At 38.0% G+C, this 24,792-nt stretch overlaps 1 protein-coding gene across 4 annotated transcripts in view; it reads right to left on the reverse strand.

Moving 5' to 3' along the window:
- Positions 1-4,486: 4,486 nt before the first annotated feature.
- Positions 4,487-24,792, reverse strand: part of RAB28 (RAB28, member RAS oncogene family) — a 73,045-nt gene continuing 52,739 nt past the window's right edge. The window contains exons 5-8 of one of the 4 annotated variants that reach the window (XR_012649779.1): positions 24,493-24,596; positions 21,513-21,590; positions 6,405-6,870; positions 4,487-5,086 (exon numbers count right to left, since the gene is read on the reverse strand). Coding sequence is in view for 3 of the 4 variants with exons in the window: in XM_075023203.1 (XP_074879304.1) it covers positions 15,050-15,145; positions 21,513-21,590; positions 24,493-24,596 (278 nt within the window). In the remaining variant the exon portion in view is untranslated. Of the gene's footprint in view, positions 5,087-6,216; positions 6,871-13,424; positions 14,134-15,044; positions 15,146-21,512; positions 21,591-24,492; positions 24,597-24,792 lie in introns of those variants that run through there. The other 3 variants (XM_075023203.1, XM_075023222.1, XM_075023213.1) reach the window with 3 other exon arrangements.

Here is a 24,792-nt window from a genome sequence, read left to right on the forward strand (position 1 = left end):
GAAAATCCCAGCACTGTCTCTGCATCTCAGAGTTCATGGTCCGAGTGTAGACGCTCAGGACCAAGACGGGTGGTCCTCGATCCAAATGCTTGAGGCTGGAGGCCTGTCTGCACTCCTTCGGTCACCCTTGTCCCTTTGAATCGCCTCTTCTCAGGAGAGCGGTGCAGCTGAGCACCTTGTAAGCGCTCACGTGCTCAACAGCAAAGCGGTTTCATTTAGGTAGACCGAACAATACCGTGAGAGCAGAGAGGTACCGGCCTTCCACTGTGCAGCATCAGCTCTGGTAGCAAACCCCTGTTAGAGGTGTGAGGCAAAATTAACTTATTTTATCAAATAATTCACACAAGTATAGTCCCTGCAATGTCAGCTTCGAAAGATCTCGCAGCAACCAGGAGCACTCAGTCTTCATGGGAAGCCTCCCCACCTCGTCAGAGAACAAGGCAGATACATTTTTCCTACTTGCAACTTTAAGACCAAGCAAAATGGCTCAAGTTAAAAAAAATAATTTTAGCAGCACACTGACAAAAAAATAATGGGCTTGGGTTTATTTCAGCTTTATCAAATCCCAGTGACTTTTTAGAACATTTATTCAGCTGGTCTGGATAAAAAGTAAGATCTAAAATATTTTGAAGTATCATCAGATGTAAGACTCTCTCATAAATTACAAATTGAAAGGTCAATGACTCTGTGAGTGTAAATGGTAACCAATTAGTAACCAAGGGCAGGAGTCCAACTATTATGAAATCCATCTCCTGACTATTCAGTAGGAGATTAAGGACCGTGTAGCTGCATGGATAAACCCTTAGTCCTTCATGCGCCTATTATTTATTAAAATCTAGCAAATGTTTTGAAGGCCACACCAACAGCGTTGAATCAAGGAGCCTCTGCTTTTTTGCCATGATTGCTTGCCCTGCTCATGGTTTTAACACTTTCTAAAATGGGCAGTCTTCAGGTGAGGGATGTAAACTCTCCTTAATATGCTGCCAGCTATCTCCTCGGGTTGTGAAGTATTGATCTGAAGGAGAAGAAACCTTGTAATCTCACCACGCAACAGGTACAGATTTCCCAAGGTGTTACCGCATGTCTGTAACAGAACCAGAGAGAGAAGCGCAGGTCTCCTGGCCCTGATCCGAGGGCTCCATCCATGGGAGCTGGCTCTCTTTTTAAATGCCCAGTCGACAGCATTTAACCAGCATGGCTTTCCAGTTGGGTATCTGCCTAGATGTCACCATTTAGCACTGAAGGGAAAATTTTTCAGTCGATAACTTCGAAGTTCCTGTACAGTTAAGGCGTTCTCTGATCCTAGTAGTGACGGCTCAGATGATGTCATCAAACATGCAAGTCGTGTCCCCAGCTCTTGCCTCCTACTTGGAAGGTGTTGCAACGCCTCTGTGCAGCTTCTTTACATCGAACATATTTTGTGGCTATTACCATTTAGACTACGTATGAACATACCGTTCTGAAGAGTAGGAATTTGAGGACAGACTCCCTTTGGTCTCTCTGGGAATCCAGGAGGCCTCGCTTGGCCTCCACCTTGAGAGGTGGAAACAGAAAGGCTACTCAGCCTTTACCAGTCAGATGAGTAATTTTAATGAACAAAATCAGTGTCACCAAGCATCACAGGTCTTGCAGATGAGTGGGCTGTTGCCTTTGTCAGAATCCAACCTACAGAGCTTCTCATTGCCACCTCTAAAGGTGCACTTGTCCCCACTCTACCCTTATCTTTCTGCATCCAGGTTTGGATCCTGACTCCTACTTCCAATGGCAGCTCTCTGGAGCAAGGCCATCACTTGTTTCTGTGTTTGAACAGCATCAAGCTTCAGGAATCCCAGATCACAGTTGGGGTTTTAGCACTTTTTGATAAAGATAACAAATAAATATTCCTCCATGTTTCCCCTGGCAAACAAGCAAAAACCCCCAAACCACAAAGGGGAGAGGAATGCTTAGAGTTGAATGATTTGACCAAATGTATATCATTTACATGGCATAAGCATTTACATACATAACAAACTTACACTGCAAATATAAATTAACAGGCTATGCCTAGGGATTACAGCTTCCCTACAAGGGGGCAGCTTCAGCTTTGATGCATGCAGGCACAATTACGTTAGCATCAGTTGCAGCCATATGCTAAACACACGCTTTTCTCACACAGAGAAGTTTTTGATCCAGGAGCAAAACTACAGGAGAAAGCTTCTCATCAGTAGGGAGCCATCTTTGCCATTAAGTTACACTCCCTTCCTTAAGTCACTTATTCACCATTAGATGGAAGAAGAGAAAAGCCAGGTATGTTAAAAACAGCAACTGCTCCTTTTGTGAAAAAAGTGCCAGAAAACCCAGGGAGGAATATAAAGTATTTCTTTGCAACAGATTTCAGATAGGCTGAAAGGGCATCCCTGTGCATTTCCTCTCTTTTTCCTCTGCCGTTTTGAGAAACCACTATAGAGGTACAGAAAAGGGGCAGGTCATTTTATACCTAAGGTAATAATCTTTCTTCATTGAATTTAGAGAAAACCAAAAAAAAAACCACCACAAACGATTTTATAGAGAAAGAAGTTAGATCAATTTTCAAAACTTGGGGTAACCCTAGCCCTGCAATCAGATGCTCAGGTATTCAGTGTCTCATTTTAGGCATCTCTGAAATATCCCCTATAGGGAACACAGTCAGGTCTGTCTTTTGGTGCCAGATGTTCTTTGATGAGGCAGCTGGCTTGGCAAAAAAGGGGGAAATTCTTGAAAATCATTATTATCCGCTGTGCTTCTGCCATTAATAGCAACATGCAAGGAAAACAATGTGAATTGAATATCTGGGAGCCCAGGGAAGGACGTGTTTGCAGACGGACTTTCTGCAGGTAGAATTGATGTCAAGAGGAGGTCAGACAGTGGTGAGAAGGATGAGAAAAAGGTCACTTTTCTTTACAACTTTTGCATGGCCTGAGGAATGCACATCATAAAGAGCTATGCATTTTCCCAGGTCTGTGATTCCTTGAAAAGCTGTCTTCACCTAAACACTGACCGGTGGTACTTCTGTGCCCCAGCTCACTGTCTCCTTAGTTGTGCTTAAAGAAAGTGTGCCGGGCCACATCGATCCTGTCTTCTCATAAAAACTGATTCTCTTATGCTCCTCTTCTATGTTTTTTTAAGCTGGATCATTTTCCCAGTCTAGATTATAAAATGGCTACATAAATAATTGTGCTGCCTTAGTGACAGTGGAGTGGAGGGAGGATTTTAAATACTGTAGGCTGATACTACTGGGAACATCCAAGGTGCTTTGGTGGAATGACAAGAGCTGGTTCACATACCTACTCTCCAGCCATCTTCCCATTTCCCTGCTTGCCACTGCAGCTCTTATTGCACCATGTAATTAAAAGCAGAAGGTGAGCTCTGGGCAGGCATGTCACTTCTGCACCACAGCAGTGCGAGTAACAATGCTCCAGTGCTCTGCAGCACTCCTTGGACTTGCTTAATTTACTGTACCAATGTAGTCAACTTAGCCTAGAGACAGCTATATTTAATATATACCAGTAGTAACCATAGGTATTTCCAAGTTTTAGCCGCACGATCTAGTATGTGCTTCTAGCAGTACTGAAACTTTTGGCTTTAAAAAGCAAATAGAGACAGGTGAGGAGAGAACAGAGCATCTATCTACAACTTTGCTAGCACCAACTACCAAGGCATATATATGTGCACAAGTATATGCAGGCTTATATCTTTATTTATATACACACAGACATACGGGGCGGGGGGGGGGGGGGGGGGAGGTGAGCAATATAGTGTCCTACTAAACTACACAGCAATAGAAGAATCAGTTATGCTCAGAATGGTTGCTGCTGAGGATGACTGCAGTTGTCAAGTATACAGCAGAAACTACTGCTCTAATGAGTTGAACATTTAAAGAAAAAAAAAGAAAAGAAAAAAAGGTGGTTTAAAAAAAAAAAGGTGGGTTTGGTAACTTTTTGGTTTTTACTAGAAAAATTAGGGAAAGGGACAGACCAGTAAAAAGACTAATCTTATTTTCATTAAATCAAAAGAATCCCAAGACAGACTTCAGTGACTAGTCAGTCAGGCAAAGCATTTGTCCATCCCCAGGCTTTGCCAGAATACCTCAGTGATCACTCGCATTAGCCTTCAGCTGTCATTTGTGTGTCTTCTAAGCAGAAACAGACAGCATTTTTTTTATGTTTATGGCTTGCATAATGTAAACAGCCAGCTAACCTTGCTGGGATAGCTTTTATAAACTTGAACCTATTTGTTACCTGAAATACACCTGGTCCAGGTCTGCCTCATGTATCCGGCTGTAAGAGGGATGCCGACAGACTGCACAACTGAAGCATTAACAAGAATCCTAGATAATATTGCTTGATGCCTCCCATGCCTGGACAAGGTATCAGTCAAAACTACAACTCCACCACCACAGTACGCAAGCACAGGACATTCCCACAGGTGTCCACAGCAGTCCTGCTGGGTGGAGTATTATGGTCACCCTGCAAAGTGCCCCAAGATACAGGCAGCTTCAGTGGTTTGTACAAAGGCACACAGGAAGCATTTGCACCTCCTCCAGCCTCGGAGCCAGAGATGCCATTCTGCCAAGTTCGGTTGAAAATGCCCATCTGCAATGCCCAGTTCCAAATAATCATAAAGATTTGAATTTCTTGGTGAATAGGTGTCAATTAGACTAGTAAGGTCCTATAAGCAGGGGAAGAAAAAAAAAACAAAAAAAACAAAAAACCAACCCCCCCCCCAAACCCACCACCAATATTCAACAATTCACCAATTTTCTTTGCCCAGAACTTCCGCCCTTGGGGGAGGGGAGGATAACAGAGAAACCATCACAAAGATCAGAATTACGACCAGCTACTTATACCATCGTCTTTTAATGGATGTTGGAGCATCACACAGAATGTTACTCAGAGAGCTGGCTGATGAGGTTGGTGCCTGCAGAAGGATCTGGATTCAAACCTCCTCAAAGTTGAGTCAGATTTAGCGGTCATGATCAGAATACGTTCTATATCAGAGAATAATTCACTTCTTTATTGCAGGAATCTTTAATGTATGACAAACCTGCCATGGTAACAGATCTCTGGCTCTGTAAAATTCCAAAGAGAAATATAGGTAAGCTGCAAAATGCAATTTCCACACATAAACTGATCTCTGACAAGCACCTTTACCCTCCTTCTTTCTTTCCAGTTAAGTTCCCTGCTGGTGATTCAAACGAGGTACAGCACACAGCTTTGATTAACTTCATACCCAGAAACAAGCAATGATGCTTCTAAGAACTGAGCTTGCATGTAGCCCTCTGCAACCCAACACAAAAGTTATTTTTCACGTGCTGAATGACAAAGAGGGTTTTTACCTGCAGCAGATCATTGTTAATGATTTGGGGATCTTCATGGACCCTACAGTTGCCATAATCTACCATACTTCTGTTGGCAGCATAAACGTTTTGCCAGAATAAACAAATCCATGGTTGCAAATATCTATACCATGATTTAGCAGATTTATGCCTCTTATACTGGTTTCCAGTTAGTTGTCCGAAAATGTTGAAAGTTGTTATTTACTTGTTCAGACAAACATCCCAAATCACACTTGGAGTGTGGTACCACTATTTCCTCCTCAGATGAACAACAGACATTGGAATTAACATTCTTTTACTCTTTTGGGGCTAGGTTTGGCCTCATCCTTGCTACTCCGGTCTAGGAAACTGGAAAACATCAAGAATTTCATTCAGAAAACTTGGAACTTTTGTTCACAAAAGCCACAAAAGGTGCCCTGAGAGAGAAACACCTACTGAATAACAGAGGTTCATGTGCACAAAGGGTAGTAATACTTTATGAATAGTCACTTTGAAGTACCTGGGTACAAAAGGAGTTATAGGACTTTATCATATAACAAAACGCAGACCCAATAGCCCAATTCTTGTGTTGATCCCGTCTAGCATTTCTCTACCTTTCCATATGGCCACTCCACAGATCAGTGTAGGACTTACGTGATACACAAGACCCTGCATGGACCCTGACCACAGCCTTCTTTCATGTGCATGATTTATGCTACTGTGGAGATGAGCGTATGCGCACAAACCCACCTTTATTTTGAAATTGTTGCATTTTCCTTGAGTCTGTTTTGTCTCTGGAGGGCATGGATTTCCCACTCCCCAGTACCAATCACTCTGAGTTTTTCCCCTATATTTATTTTAATGAAACTTTTCCCCTATATTTATTTTAATGAAACTCTATTAAGAGGGCTAAATTATATGAACTCAAATACATCTTTTTGCAGTACATACACAGATAGCTGCAACAGCAGACAGCATTAGGTATAATAAAACAGTGCAAGTGCCGTATAAGTGCCTATATAACAGCTGCAAGGAATGGGATTTGCTCTGCAAGTGGAATGGGAATATTCACCTGGTATTTCCAGACTTCCACAACCCTGGGAGTGTCCAACCTCAATCAGTACGGTTAGTGAGTCTCCACTGCAACAAGCTCCTCAACCAAAGAGGAAAATACTACTCCCACACCCAGGAAGATGCAGAAACATCCATCCTGTTGTCACAACTAAACAACTACAGTAAACTTGCACTTGCCTAAAAAAAAAAAATAATTAAAAAAAGTAAGTTTGTGTCATATCCAAAAGACAACAGAAGAAATTCAACTGCTGGTGACGTGTACAAATCAAACTAATTGTAACTCAATCAATTAACTTACACTTCTGTGATTGCAAAATCTGGCTGAACCTTCTCCAGGCATGCTCAGCTCCACTTCAGCATCACCACTGGCTGTCATCTCAGTGTCTGCTGCTGGGGACCCGGCTGGCCACCAAGTGCTCTTGGGAGAGGAGACTGGAAAGCCATCTAATCAACTCAGCTGCTGACTGTGTGGAGACAGAGTTAAACTCTGACTTTAAAAGGTTGGCCATTTAGTCAGAAAGATTAGCAGAACCATAGTAAAAAAAAAAAAAAGATAGGGAGCACTCTCTTAAGACTCTTGATTATTTTCAAGCGTAATTGGCACAAACAAATATTGTGCTTTTAATTTGAGAATGTGTAACCTGTTGAGTACAGGCTTATTTGCATCCCTGAATTTCTGGGTGATAAAACCAGGAAAGAGGTTAAACTGAAAGACATCCATTTCCTTTCTTACATCAGTGTGTGATTCCTGGGGGATATGATTAGTTTTCTCGTAGTTTATGCTAGGTTGTGAGCTCACTCACTGTTATAAATGGGTTGTCTGTATAATTGTTAGCAATTACATGCAAATTGCTGCTAAATGGCATAGACAGCCCATTTGTGCCAAATGTTGGTTTACACTTTGCTCTCTTTCCAAGACAGTGGGGAGATAAAAAAGCAATTGGATTGATGAGTGGGATGTCAAAATTTCTCTTCAGTTTCCATTATGCAGTTAAACATTGCCTCACCATTCTTTGACAAATACTGGAATATATCCAGAAATCACACTTCATTTTTTCCAAGATGGTGATCAAGTACCTCCCCAAATCTGAGCAAGAAGTACTGGCTCTTGTTTATCCTCCATGTCAGATCTGCAATTCAGACACTACAAATGGGAGTGCAATATGTTTTCCTGCACTATCAGTCGGTATTCAGTTTGCAATGAGACTTGCCAACCATCTCCAGATTCTTCTCTCTGTTTCCGATTCATTATGGATCTGAGGAGCATTTGTTCCAAAAACAGCAACTCACCCAATGTCAAGTAAATGCTCTGATCACACAAACTGAACCACATTTGAACTTCTTTTTTCCTATTCCTTTTTTTTTTTCAACTTCTGTATCATTCATGCTAGGCAAAAGTATCAGAAAAGCAACTGAATATATGAGAAACACCTTTTTTTTATTTTTTTAACTTGAGAGCAGCTTTAGTTTACTCCCTTCACAATGCGTATAAATTTTAAGAAACAACGCTAAAATTCCTGAAAGAACTTTAGTCTCAAAGGCATTTATTTCAATGGAGCCAGAATTTCTGTGTCAGCAAAGTATGCCAGAATGTATTTAGCTTCAAGTGTGTACTTAAATCGCATAGACTTCAAGGGAACTTAAATACCCGCTTAATTTTGAGCATATGCTTAAGTGCTTTTGGTGAATAGTATTGAACCACAGCATTCACCTCTTCGTAAAGGAGAATACTTTCCAAAGCAACATTTACTTCCCAGGGCACAGTGTGTGTCTTTTAAATCCCCCTTTGATGTTTCTTGGTCTACTTTGTTTTTAAAAGCTCACCAGAAATCAAAAAGGATTAGTAGGTCATGATCCTGCAAGCTACCTGGTATGGATCAGCCCAGGAAAGGACAGAAATGGACTTTAGCTAGCAAAGAAAAAATGTTTGCCTGGAGCAGTCTGCAGGACCAGTTTTCTGAGGCACAAATTAGTTAAAAACAATTTGGTATTTTGTATTTATAATTATTATCATTCTAAACTCTATTTTAAATAACAAAAGTAGAAAGCAGAATATAGGATATTTAGCAGATCATCACAAGATTATTAATGTGTATTAAACACCTTCACCAATACCAGTGATACCTCATACAACACAAGCAGTTTTTTCCACTCATCCTTAAAAGAAAAACTTTCCTGAACCAAAGTATAATTGCCACATTTTGTTTTTTAAATGGGGACTTGAATGAATATTTTTCTAAAAACACTGATTGCCAATATGACATTAGAGAGCAGAGGTAGAGAAAATCTTGAAAGTGAAATTAAAAAAAGATCTGGATTCCTATTTCCTCCAGAACTCAGTGCTCTAAATGTGGTATCTGAGCAAACACAAGCTCTTGACCTCAAATCTATATTCTTCTCCGAGGTTCGTCCACTAGGATAAGGAATGCTGTGTAGCGGTTAAATACAAAACAAGCCTGAAATTGGTACCTTCTGAGGTTTGGTTCTGACCAACCTTTGAAACAAGATTGCTTTCAGTCAATTGGTTATTTCAGCACTTGACATCACCCCCACATAAAACAAGGCAAATGGCCAATTAGCTAACTGGAAGTTTTCCAGTTCAAAATGGTGCCAAAATGAATGAAGATGAAGTGGAGTAGAAAAAAAAAAAAGTTTAAATTGGCTGAACAGTCAGCTCTCTATGGGAAGCTGAAAATAGAAATCAGTTCATGGAACTCAGGAGCTTCACTATCTTCTATTTGGGGAAGATCAAACTTCGGCATTTGCAAGTTAAACAGGGATCCCCAAGGCTTCTAGAGAGTACTTTTATAAAAAGAGGTTTTATACAGGACCTGCGTATTTTGCAAATAAAACTGTAGCACATTAAATTCTAATCACATTCTATTCATAGCATCTGAAATCAGAGTATAAATTTGCTTCCTACGGATAATTATCTGGAATGGAGTTTTAATCTCATATGTATGCCATTACCCCTATGCAAACACGGATAAATTTTGGCTTTTTCTTTTCAGCAGCATTCAGCTATTTTGACATTTAAGTGGTTGTGAGTTGGTTTTAAATAAAGACAGCCGAAAGAGATCAGATAATATGTTAAGCAGTAGTACCTGAACCGAGAAAGAATACAACACAACATTGTAGAATAACCTCTTTGTTTGGGAAATAATGCTCAAATTCCAGAAGGAAAAGTAGTTAAAACACATCAGCGTTGTAAATACAATTTCTATAAAAGTCAATGCAGCTTTAAATACACCTATCAGGCCCCTCATGCAAACTTAGGCTACATCAGAAATGAATGCAAGTATTCTAAATAGGAAAAATTCTCCTGCAGAAAATTTCCCATTATTATAAAACTGTTAATTATGTTAAGGAACAGCAATTTAGTCTTCTGTCAATGACAAAACATAAACAGGAGACTACAGTTCTAGTTAGATATACCAAGATTTACTTTGAAAGACAAGTTATGGGGGATTCCGTTTTGCTTTCAGTCCGTCACAGCTGTTGGGCCATCTCAGAGCAGCGACCCAAGCACAGCCCAGGTACGCAGTGACAAGGCTTCAGCACCGCTTGCTCTTCCCAGCAACACCCAAATCTTTGGTCTCAGATCAACACATGAAATAGGGACACCTTCTAAACAGTACTCTCTACTACAACTTGTATGAAAAGGCCACGATCATCATAAAACAAAGATTACAAACCTTCTTTTGTGAAAAAGCAACCACATTCCTAAGATAAATGTAAAAAGGAAATATATGATTTTGACTTATTTAAATTGCCATCATCATCATCAAAAAGTAAAAGAAGAGCCAACTTTAAATATTACTGTGATATTTTTCATTATAAAATTATTATAAAATTTTGGCTACCAGGTTCATTATCAGGTCCATTTGCCAGTGTTTACTCTGACAAGCAAGTTAGCTCTGCATTTAAAAGAAGCCCTTTAGTTCCAGTGAAACCCAAACAGTGCTTTATGGAACAGGTTTTACTGCTAAGTAGATGCCTAATGATGCAGACAGATAGCACCAACAATTTTCAAATTCCTCAAAAGATCACACTTCCCGTAATTTTTCTAGCAACCTTGTGCATGTCCTTTAAAACTTTTTTTTTTTTTTTTAAGTTATTTTGGATAAAAAGAAGGCTTGTGTGTTTTCATAACTTTCATGAACTGTCAAAAGAACGATGTATTCAGAGAGGAGATCATGAACTCGTTGCAGGTTCTGGCACTCACAGCAGCTAGTCATGAGGGCAAGTACCTTCACACTGCTGCTTGTGAAAGAGGCTCAATTTGACCCCACCAAATTTTAGAACCACAAAAGACGAGAAGTTGCATGAATCTAAATAACGCTTCAAATACGTGTTTTAAAAGCACTGGTAATCTAACATACAGCCAGACACAATGTACCTACTGGTATCCACCACATCACACAAGACTGACCCTAGCAAGGAGCTGAACTTAGAAGCAATTTTTAGCTGTGGAGCTGTTACTGAAATGATTAGTTACAACAGCTCTGAGCAGGCAGATCACTTCACCAGTGTGGATCTGTGTAAGATCAGGGCCTGAACACGTTTCTTCCCTTCATCTGGCCTCAGCTTCAGGAAAAAAACATGCTCCCCCCCGCCCCAGCTCCCCATGTCAATGGACATTAAGCATATGTCGCCTCGCTTTTGGAAAACATTGCATTATTTAACTTCATTACCGCTTGTTGAATTGCTTTCAACCAGTTCTCACCTTGCAAAAAACTTTTAAGTGCATTAACACGACACATGCTTGAACTCCACCATATGTGAACCGTGTGGGTCAGCAGTGGGACATTACTTATGGAAGGAGAGGGGGCACAGGGCGGTGGGTCGCCTGCCCCCCCCTTACACACCTCTCTGACTAAATTCGTTTCTGTCCCTCCAGTCTCCAGAGAGCCCTTGCCTTCCCTGCAGAACAGTGTCTACTCCCTCTCTCCATGTTGCTTAATCCTCCAGAATTCTCTCTGACCTTTCTGCTCAGCCTGGTGGAACTTGGGCCATAGCGATGGCAAAGGCACCCCCGAATCTTCAACCACAGCTGCCGCAGCACTTCAAAGGCAGCAACCACAGCTAAGGATTTAGACTGCAGCTGGAATCTGAAGGCTCAAGGTGGGGTCCCCAGGGATGAGCAAAAAGAGCAAAGCTCATTTGTAAGGATTAAAATGTGGACAGGTAATAGATCTAAATGGGGTGGGAAGGGTAGGGAAAGGCAGGGAGAGTGGAAGTCAGTATACAATACAGAAAATCTGAGGAGGTTAAGAGGGGCAGCAAAAGGAGGGGCGGGGGGCACAGAAGACAAGAGATTCCTGGTTAGCATAAATAATATGCATGTATGTTAGGGAGGAAGAGTGAGAGCAGCTTGGAAATGTAAACAAAAATATCTTCAGAGAACGTAGGGTTTTAACAGAAAATGGTAAAAAGATCAATGGGAATAAAACAAAAAAGGATGTACAAGTCAAAGACAGCTAGAAAAACAGGCACTGAGAGTAAAAGATCATGATGAGACGGAGACATAAAATCCATGTGTAAAATAGCTTGGACTGGGACATGTATCACAGCCTTCATACTGCAGGATTACCCCACATGTAAAAGACAAGTTTTTCATTATTCTGGGTAATAATGGTCTTTGTGTATCAAGTTATGAAAAAGCATTTTCTTCTGAAAAGTAAGATTACAGAAGTTTTCAAGAGAAAAGCACTGTTTGTTTTTTAAGACCATGGCAGGTACTACTTGGGAAACAGGGCTATGAAGTTGACCCACATGCAGTAGAGCAAGATGGCCCCAGCCATCTAGCTGAGCCAGGTTGGGCCCAGCTCCTCAGGAGGAGGCAGTTCTCATGAATATCTGAACACATGGGCAGAGTTCAGGACACAAACACACCAAGAAATCCAAGGGTTCAGAAAAACTTACCACGTGCTTTGGAGGGCATAAACTCATAAACTTATCAGCTACTTCAGAAAAACTGTTTCAACAGACATTCTCATCTGGTGGTAGTGGAAGACTGTTCACCTTTCAATTGCATTTAACTACAAGGTAAAGCTATGCAGTGGGACATGAACTCCATGGGACAGGAGCAAGACCACAGACTGTAACCCTAGAACAAATAATTTACTGCAAATTCACACCTACCTTAATGTAGAGTAATCTCTCAATATCTGTTTCTTAGAATTTCCCACATTTGAATGATAACATATTACAACACTAAGTCATTATCATGTAGTTATAAAACTATGTCTCAAGCCGCGTGTTGAATGGTTTAAAAATGAACTTAGCTTTTCAATGAACTTGGAATACACCAAAATAATAACAAATAGAACATTTTTGCCATCTGCAATCTTTTTTTTAACACAGTTAAAATAGTTTAAATATTTTATTAAACTACTAATAGTTTAATAGTTCCAACTATTAAGCACTTGCTTGAACAGCTTAATAGGAACACTCACTTGAAGGACCTTACCATTTTCACTTATGCTAAACAAGCTTCCTTCACTCAGCCTCATTAATTTTCTAAATCTCAAAATGTTTTGTTGTACTTTATAAGAAAACACACTCTAAAGTTAAAACAGGAAAAGATTTCTAGTTTGGAATCAAGTTGGCTTAATGGGTTGGTTTTTTTTTCCTCTCCTTAGCTTTCTCTTCATCTGTGCCAGCAGAGAACTACATGTCTAAAAGAGATTGCTATAAAAGGAACAGAGGAGAAATGCGATGATCACAGAGCAGACAGCTTTTTATCTGTCGTTTACTCTGAACTAGGAAGAAAAGAATACCAGGCCAAAAGTCATTCAGTTAGTTATTAAAAATGACTGATCCTAATTGATCTATCAACAGTTTCTAATGCATGCTGAATATATCACTCAACATTTACAGCCCAAACTGTTGATGGAGGTTCATCCATATTCATGAAGACATACGAGCATATCTACTACTGCAAGAAGTAATGCTGATGTGGTAATAAAAATAGACAAAAACACTAGCATTTTTCAGATCATCCATGGAGATAACTTGAGACCTCAGAAAAGTAACTGTTTTTATATTACAGCTTTATTTCAAGCACTGTTTCTTACTGGATACAATTTATACATTTTGCACTATGTATATATATTAATGGAATACTTTTCAAATTACCCCTAGATAAAATATATTATGTGCTTGAAAGTATTCCAGCAATAGCTTTTCCAAGTTACATTTTGCTGACTGAGTTAGTTCAGATCACAGGAGAAAAAAAAAAGAAAAAAAATTTTAAAATGCTTTGGCAAAATACCCTTCCATGGTGATGTCTTTAAAAGTATTTTGAATGCATGACTTCTTCATCCATTTTTATTTTGGTATCAGTCACATACATAGGAGGAGACATATAAACACTGTTATACTGCTTTATTTAAATATAATTTAAAAGAATATAGATCTTAATTTTTCAAAGTGTGTGGTCTCACGTTTGAATTTCAGCCAGTCAAAAAACTGCCTGCTGCTTCTCAACGTAGAATGGTGCAACAAGTTTTTGAAACCTTTAATTGCATTGTTGGGATGGTCACTGTTAAAACAAAGTTCCTGGTAATCCCAGAGCCTGTGTCAAGGTAGGAGGACTGCCAAAGGTATCAAAACAAAGAAGAATAGCATGGTCATTGAACTGCACACATTGAGCTTCTAGGAGGATTAACGGTTCTTGTCACAGGCTCCTGACTGTAGTTGACAATATCTGCCTTCACCACCCTCTGTCACAAAAGAAAACACAGTAACAATCAGAAAACATAATCTTCATGCTGGCAAAGCATTCGACAGATATTGACTATGAAATATGAAGGGAAAAAGATTAGGCAAAACAGACACTGCTTAGGGTTTTCTTCATTACCTTACAGAAAGTTTTATCAGGTGCTAATTCTTGGTCTAAATACCAGTTTATCCGTATCAAGCAGAAAGAAATGCCTTGGTAGGTTTTCACAACAGTGCAAAAGCAATGAATACAGTTTTACTTCAATGAAAATTGGTTTGTATAGAAATAATAATAATAATAAATTGTTTACAAAGACTATGGTATGCATTCTTTAAGAATAACAGCCTAAATTTAATTGTAAATTGTACACAAGTTTGTCTTTCCATCTTTACTCCAAGCACTTCACAGGAAATATGGACAGAATTCAAAGCAAATTTCAAATACAACCATATTTCAAAAAAGCTTTGATAGGCAGACTGACTAAAGACTAAATTAACATAAAAAGAACCCCTGCATACCATAAATATTTATTTTCTAGTACAAATCCAATAGATACTACCCATTCTATTTACACAGCATTTGATAAGACTGTTGGTCTCTCCTATATGAGGAGAAGGAAATGAGATTCCAATTTTGTGTCCATTTCCATCTGAGGCAGCTATGTAACATTTTGAATATACAGCACTGCAGGACCTTCCTAATACAGTAACATGAAGTATTTTGAAGTTTCTGTGAACTGTCTGGTTATTAGAAACACCGTGTAATTGTACACAGAGTTCCAAATTAGTATGTTAAGTATTACAAGTGCTTACAGACACAAAATGTATTTTTCCAATAGAACTTACTGTAACAGTTGTTACTTCATGTAAAAGCAATGCAGCTTGAAAAAAACCCCAAGTTTTCCATCAATACCTGAACTACTGCATTGAGCAGACTTTGCTCTGGCAGCTGGAAGCGCTGTGACGTTGGTTATCTTCTTCAGGATATTTCACTAGTTCTGCCCTGACAACATGCTGTTAATCATGTATCAACATAATGGATAGAGGGCAAGGAGAAGAATGTAAAAAGAAAAGAGAAGGAAAAAAATGGAGAGATTGATCAGTAGTTGAAAAGAATGAATGAATGACATAAAAAGACTATGCAGAAGCAAAACAGAAGTGCATTTCTTTTCGGGCCTTATGCTGATACAAGAGCAACATGTCTAGCCGAAAGTGTCACTATCGGCATCAGGGCTGCTTCTCAAGCTTCTTCAAGGACATGCCCTTTCAAAGCACCAAGTGAAATATTCATACATGCAATCAACGGAAGCGTATTAAAGCAAGAGAAGGGACAGAATAAAAAGGAAGGCAGTTCAGTGGAAAAGAGATGACAATGGCCTATTTCTTAGACCTAAGTCTAAGGTACTTAAATATTACATTAGCCAGCTTCCTATCAAAACTTGTAACAAATGCATTAGATGTACACATGCATCTTTTCCATTACATAACTATCACACTGTAACTAATATACAATCAAAAACAGTGACATAAATTAACAACCTCACATCTAAGTGCTGCAAGCTTTGATTTTTCTTTACTTCATATAAAAATAAAAGGCGCTCATTTTCCCCCTTAAACTGTTGAAAGTTTTCTCGCTATTAATACAGTGTTCATGCAAAGGGGAAAAAAAAATCATAGAACAATTTCAGCAAAGAACAGAGGAGGTAGGTCTGCTATGAAAGATACCCTAAAAGAGTTTAATAATTCTTTCTTAAATACTTCAACTTTAACACAACTTATTTTCAAGGTTAAAATGAACAGGTAAATGAATAAATACTAATTTTAAAAGGAAATAATACATAAACTGGATTACATGAATAAATAAACAGTATATGTTAAAGATTACCTCTGTAAATAAAACCTATATGTCAAACAAGCAACAATAACTGAATTGGCTGGTAAGGGATCTGGATTTATTAGCTGCTGATGTACTCTCCTTGAGTTTAGTTGATCACATTCATATTATCTTATCTAGTGGACAACACTCGTGATTTACTGGACTCCTGGCCTGATGTTATCAAGGGAAAGGTTGCCAAATCCCATGTAAGGCGGTAGTAGGAGTTTTAGCATTAAACAGTGTTATCTGACCCCACAGGACCTAGTTTCTTCATACCAATCTTTTGAGTAGAGATGGAGGGGGGGGGAGAAAAAAAGAAGGGGAAAAAAAAGCGCCTTGCAATCAGTAGGCAATTAATTGTTCCTCAAAACATTGGTCTAAATCCCATCCTGTAAACACAGGCAGGTTAGTGACCCATGCTTAGGCACGTTGTAGCAAGAAACTGACTATCATAAATGACTTGGATTTTCTAAAGGAATTTCACCTAAATAAGAGTAAAAAAATACCACTGCAACATTTCTTATATTAACTTCATGGTAATTAAAAACTTGGGCTTCTTTGTAACAGTTTCTGTGTCAGGCATATCATTGCCATGGTTTAAGCCACTGTCGGTAATGAGAAATAACCTTTCTTGGTGCAGGTGCTCTGAATTCCAGATCTGACTTATCTGCCAAACTTTTTATTGTAGAAAGCTGGCACACACACCTTAGTTTGCTGAACTGGCATTTAGTTAAAGAGAAAACTACACATCACTTACAAAAATGCTAGCTCTTGCCAATGCCAAGGAACAAAGCTGTACCCCATGCAGTTTTTACACTACGGTTGAAAGTAAAAAATATAGAAAGAAAAACATTTGATTAGTAAAGGAGCTATTTCCTCAAATTTCATCAGACCCTTGCGATTTAAAAGGGAGAGTATTTTGAGGACTGAAAATAAGTCAGAATCTGCAATTTTCTTACTTTGGAACTGTTCCACTTCAAAAAACATGCTCTACTTTCCAGTCACGCATAAAGAGTAATCTAGTTCTTTGTTTCACCGCAGTTTTGTCCAAATAAGGGTTTGATTAACAGTCATCTCAGCATGTTAACAGACAAGGTTTAGTAGCTCTAGCTGAGATAGCTTAAAAACTTACCACCCCCAAATGTCTGTCCTATTCCTCTGCTGGAGATCAGTGCTGCCAAAGGAGAGCTGGTGGAATGTAACGTGTACTTGCACCTCATCCGCTTCAGCACAAAGTCTGGCAGCTTCACTTAAAAACAACTTTTAGCAGCAGTTTAAGCTAAGCTGCTCAACTTCACCCAGATGTGGCCAAGGCACATGATCACCTTCCATTTTCTGATTCTGCTGTGGGAGTGATAAATTCCAGCAAAAGGGCAGTAACAAATAGCTTGGGTTGCATTAATATCTTAAACTGCTGCAGCTGTTTTCTAAAACAATGCATGGTAAATAATTCAATTTCTAAGGCTTGTTCTTGCAGTTAATTAACAGAAGTTGTGCTGTTAATTTGAAGGGGACCAAGAACCCCATCCACTTTTCACAAGAGCTTCTGCAGTTCTGCCAATCATCAAAGCTCAAAAGTCATGAGTCAAGCCCCACAAATTCATGCGAGTTAAAATAATGTGTTTGGGATTCCTGTTACTTATTTCTAACCACTTGAGAGTCACTTCCAAGATCCTCCCAGTGACTGTGACAATTATAATTGATTTTAAACACAAGAACTATGATCTTCAGGCATAAAATCAAAAGTGCCACAAATAATTTTTAAAGAGTATTCTCTATATCATACAATCAGTAATAATGAAGAAATACATAACAAAACATAATTCACACATAGCATTTCACTGTTGGCACTTTACACAAGTTCAGTATTACATCTTATACTTTGTTACCACCTAGAATGAATGAAGATGTCTGATATCCTCCGACAAGCATATTCAAGCAGCAACCTTCTCATTTTTCAAAATAAGGAAATCTCACATGACACAAAATATGGAAAATTCAAAGATATAATCCAGCATGTAAATAGTGCACATTTGTAAAAACTAAAATGTATTTTACTCTTTGTTTAAGGATTAAATCCAAGTCAACACTTACATACTTAACTGATTTAAGGATGTCACACTTACTATTGTATTGTTTTTATCTGCTTTTTTAATAGCATTTATCTAGCATTCATCTATCTATCTATCTATTCACTTTTATAATCCAATAACTAGAGTATTAAATGCCTAAAAATTTTAAGGAACGCATTCACATAACTGTTCCACAATTTAAGGAAGCCCTGTGCCCAGTTCACAGATGGAGGAAAAAAAAAAAAAAAACCAAAACACAACACCACCACACTAAGGGACCTGTACCTGTCATAAAAAAAGTCTGTGGTAAACCAGAAACCTAGTAATGGCAACATCATCTAACACCACCTCCTTCCAGCCAAGAGAGCAGCTCCATGCTTCTGGGAAACAGCACCTACACATTACTTCAATTAGGCTTTTCCACTGCAGACTAATAAATTTCTCTCAAGAAATGTCTTCTATTCATCTCCCTGAGGATATGAAGGTTAAAGTTTTCCTTCTCCAGTTTTATGTAGAGACTTTCCCTTTCCTATCTTATGAAGTGACCAGGGTATTTGGTTCCATTCAACAATGAACCTTAAGATACAGCTGACAGACAGTCACTCCAATACAATTCCCATTGGTTTCTCAGTGACTTAAATTAGGGCAATTCCTACAGCCCACTCAAAATAGCACTCTCAAAGGAAGCAAACATTTACTGGTAACAAAGAACTATTGCTTGTACGGAGTAGATTGAAACTCTGCTCGATCAGCAGAACTTTGCAAAGTTAGGAGTTGCTTTCCAGCTCTCCCTCTTTAGCTACACACACAGCGTAGCCCCACGTAGTGACTTCTGCCGTACCTAAATGGCGACAATGAAGCTTCTTTTCTGTCCAACTCCATTTACTGGCTTTGTTTATTCTTTTATTGTTGTTCTTGGTTTTTCACAGGTTTTTTACCTTTTTTTTATCACTATAGCTCGGATTCACATTAACGATAATATATGGGCCACAGTGAGTATTTAATTTACGCATATTAACTATTTATAGTATATTGCTACTGCAATTTGCATAATATTGACTTTGATCCACATATTGCATATTCCATTGATCTGCTCAACAAAATTGAGAACTGTAATTACAATACTAAGGTAGGAGGAAGCCTACTTAAAGGTGATACCAATTTGACATAGAAAGTTATGTTCTCTTGAATCAGGTCTATATAGAGGTTCTTACTTCAAAAACAACCTAAAAACAGACACTTTCTTTAGAAAGCTACAATTTTCTGTACAACCCCATTTATCATATTCTCTTTTTGATTTAAGGTGTTTGCATACCTATCTACAAGCTTACATGTAAGCTACCGGAACACAGCACCACACAGCAGAGAGGTCTAAGAATGATATCCCAGTGTTAGCTAAACAATCAAAGAAAAATTAAAGCACTCTTTATGTGCTGAATATTTATATGCAAATTATCATAGCGCTCAGATCAACAGATGGAAGGTACCTTAGTAGTAAAAGATAATTGAAAAGACACACTCAATATTTCTCTACCTATAAATTTCAGCTTTTCAAAGTTCCTTAGCTTTGCTTGTTAGGTATGCACTGTAAGTACATTTTACCATTTTACTGTTTGCAATACAGTTTTCTAGTTAACCACCTCAACACAGATTGTAAACACTGCTGTGGCAAAACACTTTCAGAAATTACGTATTTATTGTATGTTTCAAAAAGCAGGAGACCAAGCTGTACCTAAGAAATGTTTTGCCTTTTTTTTTTTTTAAATAAGCTTGTTGACTTATTTTGTAGTACTTGTTTAATGTTGGTAGTAACTAGCAGTTCCAGGATATTACACCACTGGAACAGCTACCTTTTGGTTCAATAAGTAAATTTAAAATAAGCGTATTGTAATCTCAAATGTCATTATATAGTAAGGGTTGCCTCAGTAGTATAATCTTTGGTTTTGAGGTTTCTGAAATTAGGTTTGTATAAGATCTTTTTGGTTTAAACCTATGCAGACAGTCTTACTGGCAGGAAAATTATTTTTAGAAGCAGGAACTAGGAAGAAGGAGGTGGTAAGGGAAAAGGGGTTATATTAGAAAACATCTTGCTTGCTTGCTTATTTGAACAATTAACACATTTTTGATCTCCTAACTTTCACTGATAAAAACTAAGTGACTTCCAACTCTGGTAGATACAGTTAAGCAAGTACTCACATTTTAATTAATATAGTTACAGTTCAATTTTTTTAAAATAGCAAAAACATCTTTTCCCAATTAATTCGTAAGGTCCTAAGCCTTACAAATGTTCTCATTAGAGCCATTTTGCATACAGCAATAACTGAACAGCATGAACTGCAACAAAGCTCTGCTACAGTTCAGAGCAGGATATGCAGCAGGGTTTTGCCATGTGTTCACAGCAAAATCGCTATATTCACATCCCTAACTCACTGCTAACCAATGCAAGAGAATGAGGCACAACTTTCTTGACGACCTTCCCACCTATTGCTGGGAAACATTCTCCCCTCTCTCAGCCCTTTCTTACTGCAGAGGAAACGGCAGAAAATCCCCAAGATAACACTCATAACACAAAGGACAAAACACAAAATGCAAGGGCAGAAACTATGCAGCTCCTTTAGCGGGAGATTATTTGGGACTGGTACAGTGTGAAAAATAATTGCAGATGCCAGGAAGCTGTAATAGCTACCCAAACGCATGATTCCACAGGTCTGCCTGCTGTTGAGAGGGGGTATACTGAACCTGAATAGGATTCATTTCTCATTTGCACGAGAATAAAATGGGAAACAGTGACCTTACAAAGTAAATAATCCTTCCCTGAGGCAGACAGTCACTACTGAGGTCCTGTATTACACAGGCATACAATGAAGACTAAAATCTGAGATTACCCAAGCATAGGATTTGACATAGTTAATTCCTGACTCTCTGATCAACAAATAATATTTTTTTCCTGTATGACGACAATGAAGATTGATTTAGAACATTTCCACTCAGAGATGCTTATGCCTTCTATCACTTAAATTTGTAGCGTTCCAAAATGAAATGTTTTTAAGTATGTAAAGAATTTGAAAAGAATAATCGTCACAAAAACTGTATCTGACATCAATGTATAGTATTTAATGTATATACAAGAGTATCTTCCATGCTACCTGTGTATGCATATAGAGAGAGGTTTTAATTTCTAAACCAATTTTAAGTACTATTTTTAAACAAATAGCACCCAAACTAAAGTTTTTTCCTAATTTTTGAACATACATTTTCTTGCTTCAGCAAGTTTATCATGGTGAATAAATTAAAAAGCTGTTGTGAAAGTAAATAATTGTCTTCAGAACAACAGATGCAGCTTGTTTTAAAAGACAGTTATTAAATCACAATGAGACATTTTTTAAATACCAAATAAAATACTAAGAAAAAACATGTATTTGTGGAAAATCACCTGTGATTGTTCCAATTCTGCTTTGTTTAATTTGATGCCAAGTATGTCAGCAGCAATTCTCTGAAAACACAGGAAGACCTATGGAAAAAAATTAAATTGCATTTAAATGATTAAAAACAGACATCCTCGAGGTTCTTTCAAATATATCAACCATTCTTGAACTGTAAACAATGAGATATACAAAATTATGACCTGTGCAAAACAGATCTGAAAATAACCTCATCTGGTACATGCAATGTTGTTTAAAAATTGGAGAAAATAACTCGACAATGGTACAAGGAATGAACAGTATGCTGGATTGTTAAGCAACACTTCTACTCTGCCTCCTGAGACCTAAGTTTAAACAAGCTTTTACACAACCCTCCTCTCAAATACTACTCTCAGTGCTATAAAATATGAATAAGGGTATTCACTAACGTTTAGCACAAAAATATATTACCAGTGTATTGTGCAATAGAGATGTAGGTTTCTGAAATTGAGAACAATGGAACTGTGCATCAACATCACCAAAATCTCTACTGCACGCGTTTAAAAAACATTAGCAATACGAAAGCCAAGCAATGACACATTTGTTCTGAAGAGTCTTACAAAACATCATGGGTGTTATACCGAACAGAAGTATCTAGGATACAAGAAAGATGTTGTATGGCATGCAGCAGCCTGGCAGAATTAGACTTTGGACATGGTTTGACAGATAACATTGGGTGGCAATGCTATCTTAAATAACTCCTTTACTTCATCTCAACGCAGTCCACCAACCCTAGTATTTAGGCAGCTGCATTTTAAATGAGATTAAAGTACACAAAAGATGTTAAAGAGAAGCAGCTTAAGCCTGCGCCGCTCCTGAACACTGTAGTGTCAAGCTACACATTACATTTTACCAACTTGGTTATTCGACTGAGCTCACAATCTAAACTACTAACAAACATTGCTCTTCATCACGCAGCTGCCAATTCCAAAAGGTAAGGCCTGTGTAAGTGATTTTAGTAATTTTCAATGAAAATTCAAAAAAAATACCATTTACACAATCTCTTCTTACACCTGAGATGGAAACCAGTAACGAATTAGTGCACAACCAACAGACCACAGTAGCTTCCAAAATAATTTCTCTATTTCTGAACTACTTGTCTATTCTACTAGCATCCACACAGCAAGAAAGGAAATCCTGGACAGACTTACCTCTTCCAGAGACCTACTTTAACCCACACCAAGCTCTCAGGCGTACTGAGCTAGACCACCTGCCACGAGGATGCTTTGTGCACAAAACATCAGGCACGAGTTCAGTGCTTTAGTTATGCAATTTGATGGACAGTAGGACAGTCAGCTATACTAAATCTTTAATGAAATTTTTTCTCCTGAGGAGACTTTTGGGCTTTTCTATGTACATAAAATTATCTTTTGCAAAAGAATCTGTTGGAAAGATCTGAGGTAAACAAAACAAATCATTTAACTAAGTATTTAAGACTCCTCTGGTCTGTATCCACAGTAGCAATGGATGGCCTCTTCTTAAATCACTGTCTAGGCTAAACACCCTGTCTCTCCTGCACAACTACCCAAACACAGGAAGATTTTGAAAGGCCAGTGTGTGGTAACTGTGAAAGGGTTAATTCAAATCTACATTGAAACTAAAACTACTGTAAACTATAACTTATACCTTCTTTTGTTAGTAGGTATTTAAACAGAGATTTCTGGTTGATGCTTTCTAGGTATGTTCAGATTTACTTTTGGTTTTAAACAGTAAGTTAAAAAAAAGTACAATCAGTATATATAGTGGGATGCTGCTGTAATTCATCAATCAATTAAAAAGACCTAATAAAGATTCCTTCATAATTTGTAATGTTAAATTTATCAACCTTATAAAAAGAACTGCTTTTTCTTCCTATTACCAAATCCCACAAAAAGGTTGTCTCCTTGAGAAATGAATACATGTTATCAGATGCACACATATTGAGTGAAGGATTATAAAATTTTTCTTCAGTTTCTAGCATAAAAAGCCTGAATTTTCACACTTGAACCAAAAAATTATGCCAAATATTTAACACAAACTATAAGGAGAATCAGGACTCACTGCATTTGTAAGAGCAGTATTGTTAGATTTCACAGAAGAACTATTATCTAATAAAATTAGGCAGTCCATTGTAGAAATTTCATCAAAGATGTTAAAACAACAAGTGATTCCATTTGTGTTACAGAATTATATTTCCATATAATTGAACACGGTCTTACCATTCAATAACATACAAATAAAGTAAATTATGTTGTCATTCGTAACATTAAGGAGACAGATACAGGACTGTTTTATGGGAATGACAAAGTCATTAGGCATGTGACAGAAATCAAGCAAAACAATACCATGTCATTTAATTTGATTGATACAGTCAACTGAAAAAGAACCTTTTCTTCCATATGCTTCCAACTAAAACAAATAACCCAGTTAGCTCAGAGTCAAAAGACTGTTCAAAAATGTGCTCTGCAAAGCATTACAAATACCAGAATGTTCAAATTCCAATGGACCTGCAGAGGGAGTGTCTCTCATGGCTCTGGACCCATATTAAAAATTTTGATTGCAACAGGGTCTTGTGACATTATCAACTGTTGAAAGTTTCTATATCGATGGTCTATAGATGGGACTCCACCTGGAATGAAGGAATCATTTAACTACAGGCTGACAGCAAACCGAGATCCAGCTGGTCTCAGTTCTCATGCTGATGTATAAGCTAGACCATTTCCATATTAAAATCTATACCTCAAACTGCAAATCAGATGAGAAGCCACTGTAATTAATACAGAATATATACACTCATACAAAGATCTATTTTTCATGCAACTAGGCAGGCAAAAAGGACCTGTAGCAGCCAAAGTCCTCAATGGTTTGACATGTGAAGTATAATAAAACTGCTGCAGCTTTAAAAAAAAAAAAAAAAAAAAGAAGAAGAAGAAAAAAAAAGACCTCTACAATGGTTTTATTTTTCTTACTTACAGAATCTCCTGTCTTGGCCGACACGAAATGGCTACTGAAATTGTTTTCCTGACAAAATCGCTGGTGCTTGTCAACTTTCACTGTACGCATATGCTCCAAGTCAACTAAAAACAAGTTGAAGAAAAGAAAAATTACTACAATGGAACCCATTTAGTTACCTGTCTAGAACTTATTCATTGGAAACACAACAGATGTAATCTTTTCCTTTAAAGGTATATGCAAATGCAAGTTTCTTTCTTTTTATAATCATTTGCCAAAATAAAAATAACGAATTACATCAGATTAATTTTATTTGTAAAA

Source organism: Buteo buteo, chromosome 1 (assembly GCF_964188355.1).
Source record: "Buteo buteo chromosome 1, bButBut1.hap1.1, whole genome shotgun sequence".
NCBI lineage: Eukaryota > Metazoa > Chordata > Aves > Accipitriformes > Accipitridae > Buteo > Buteo buteo.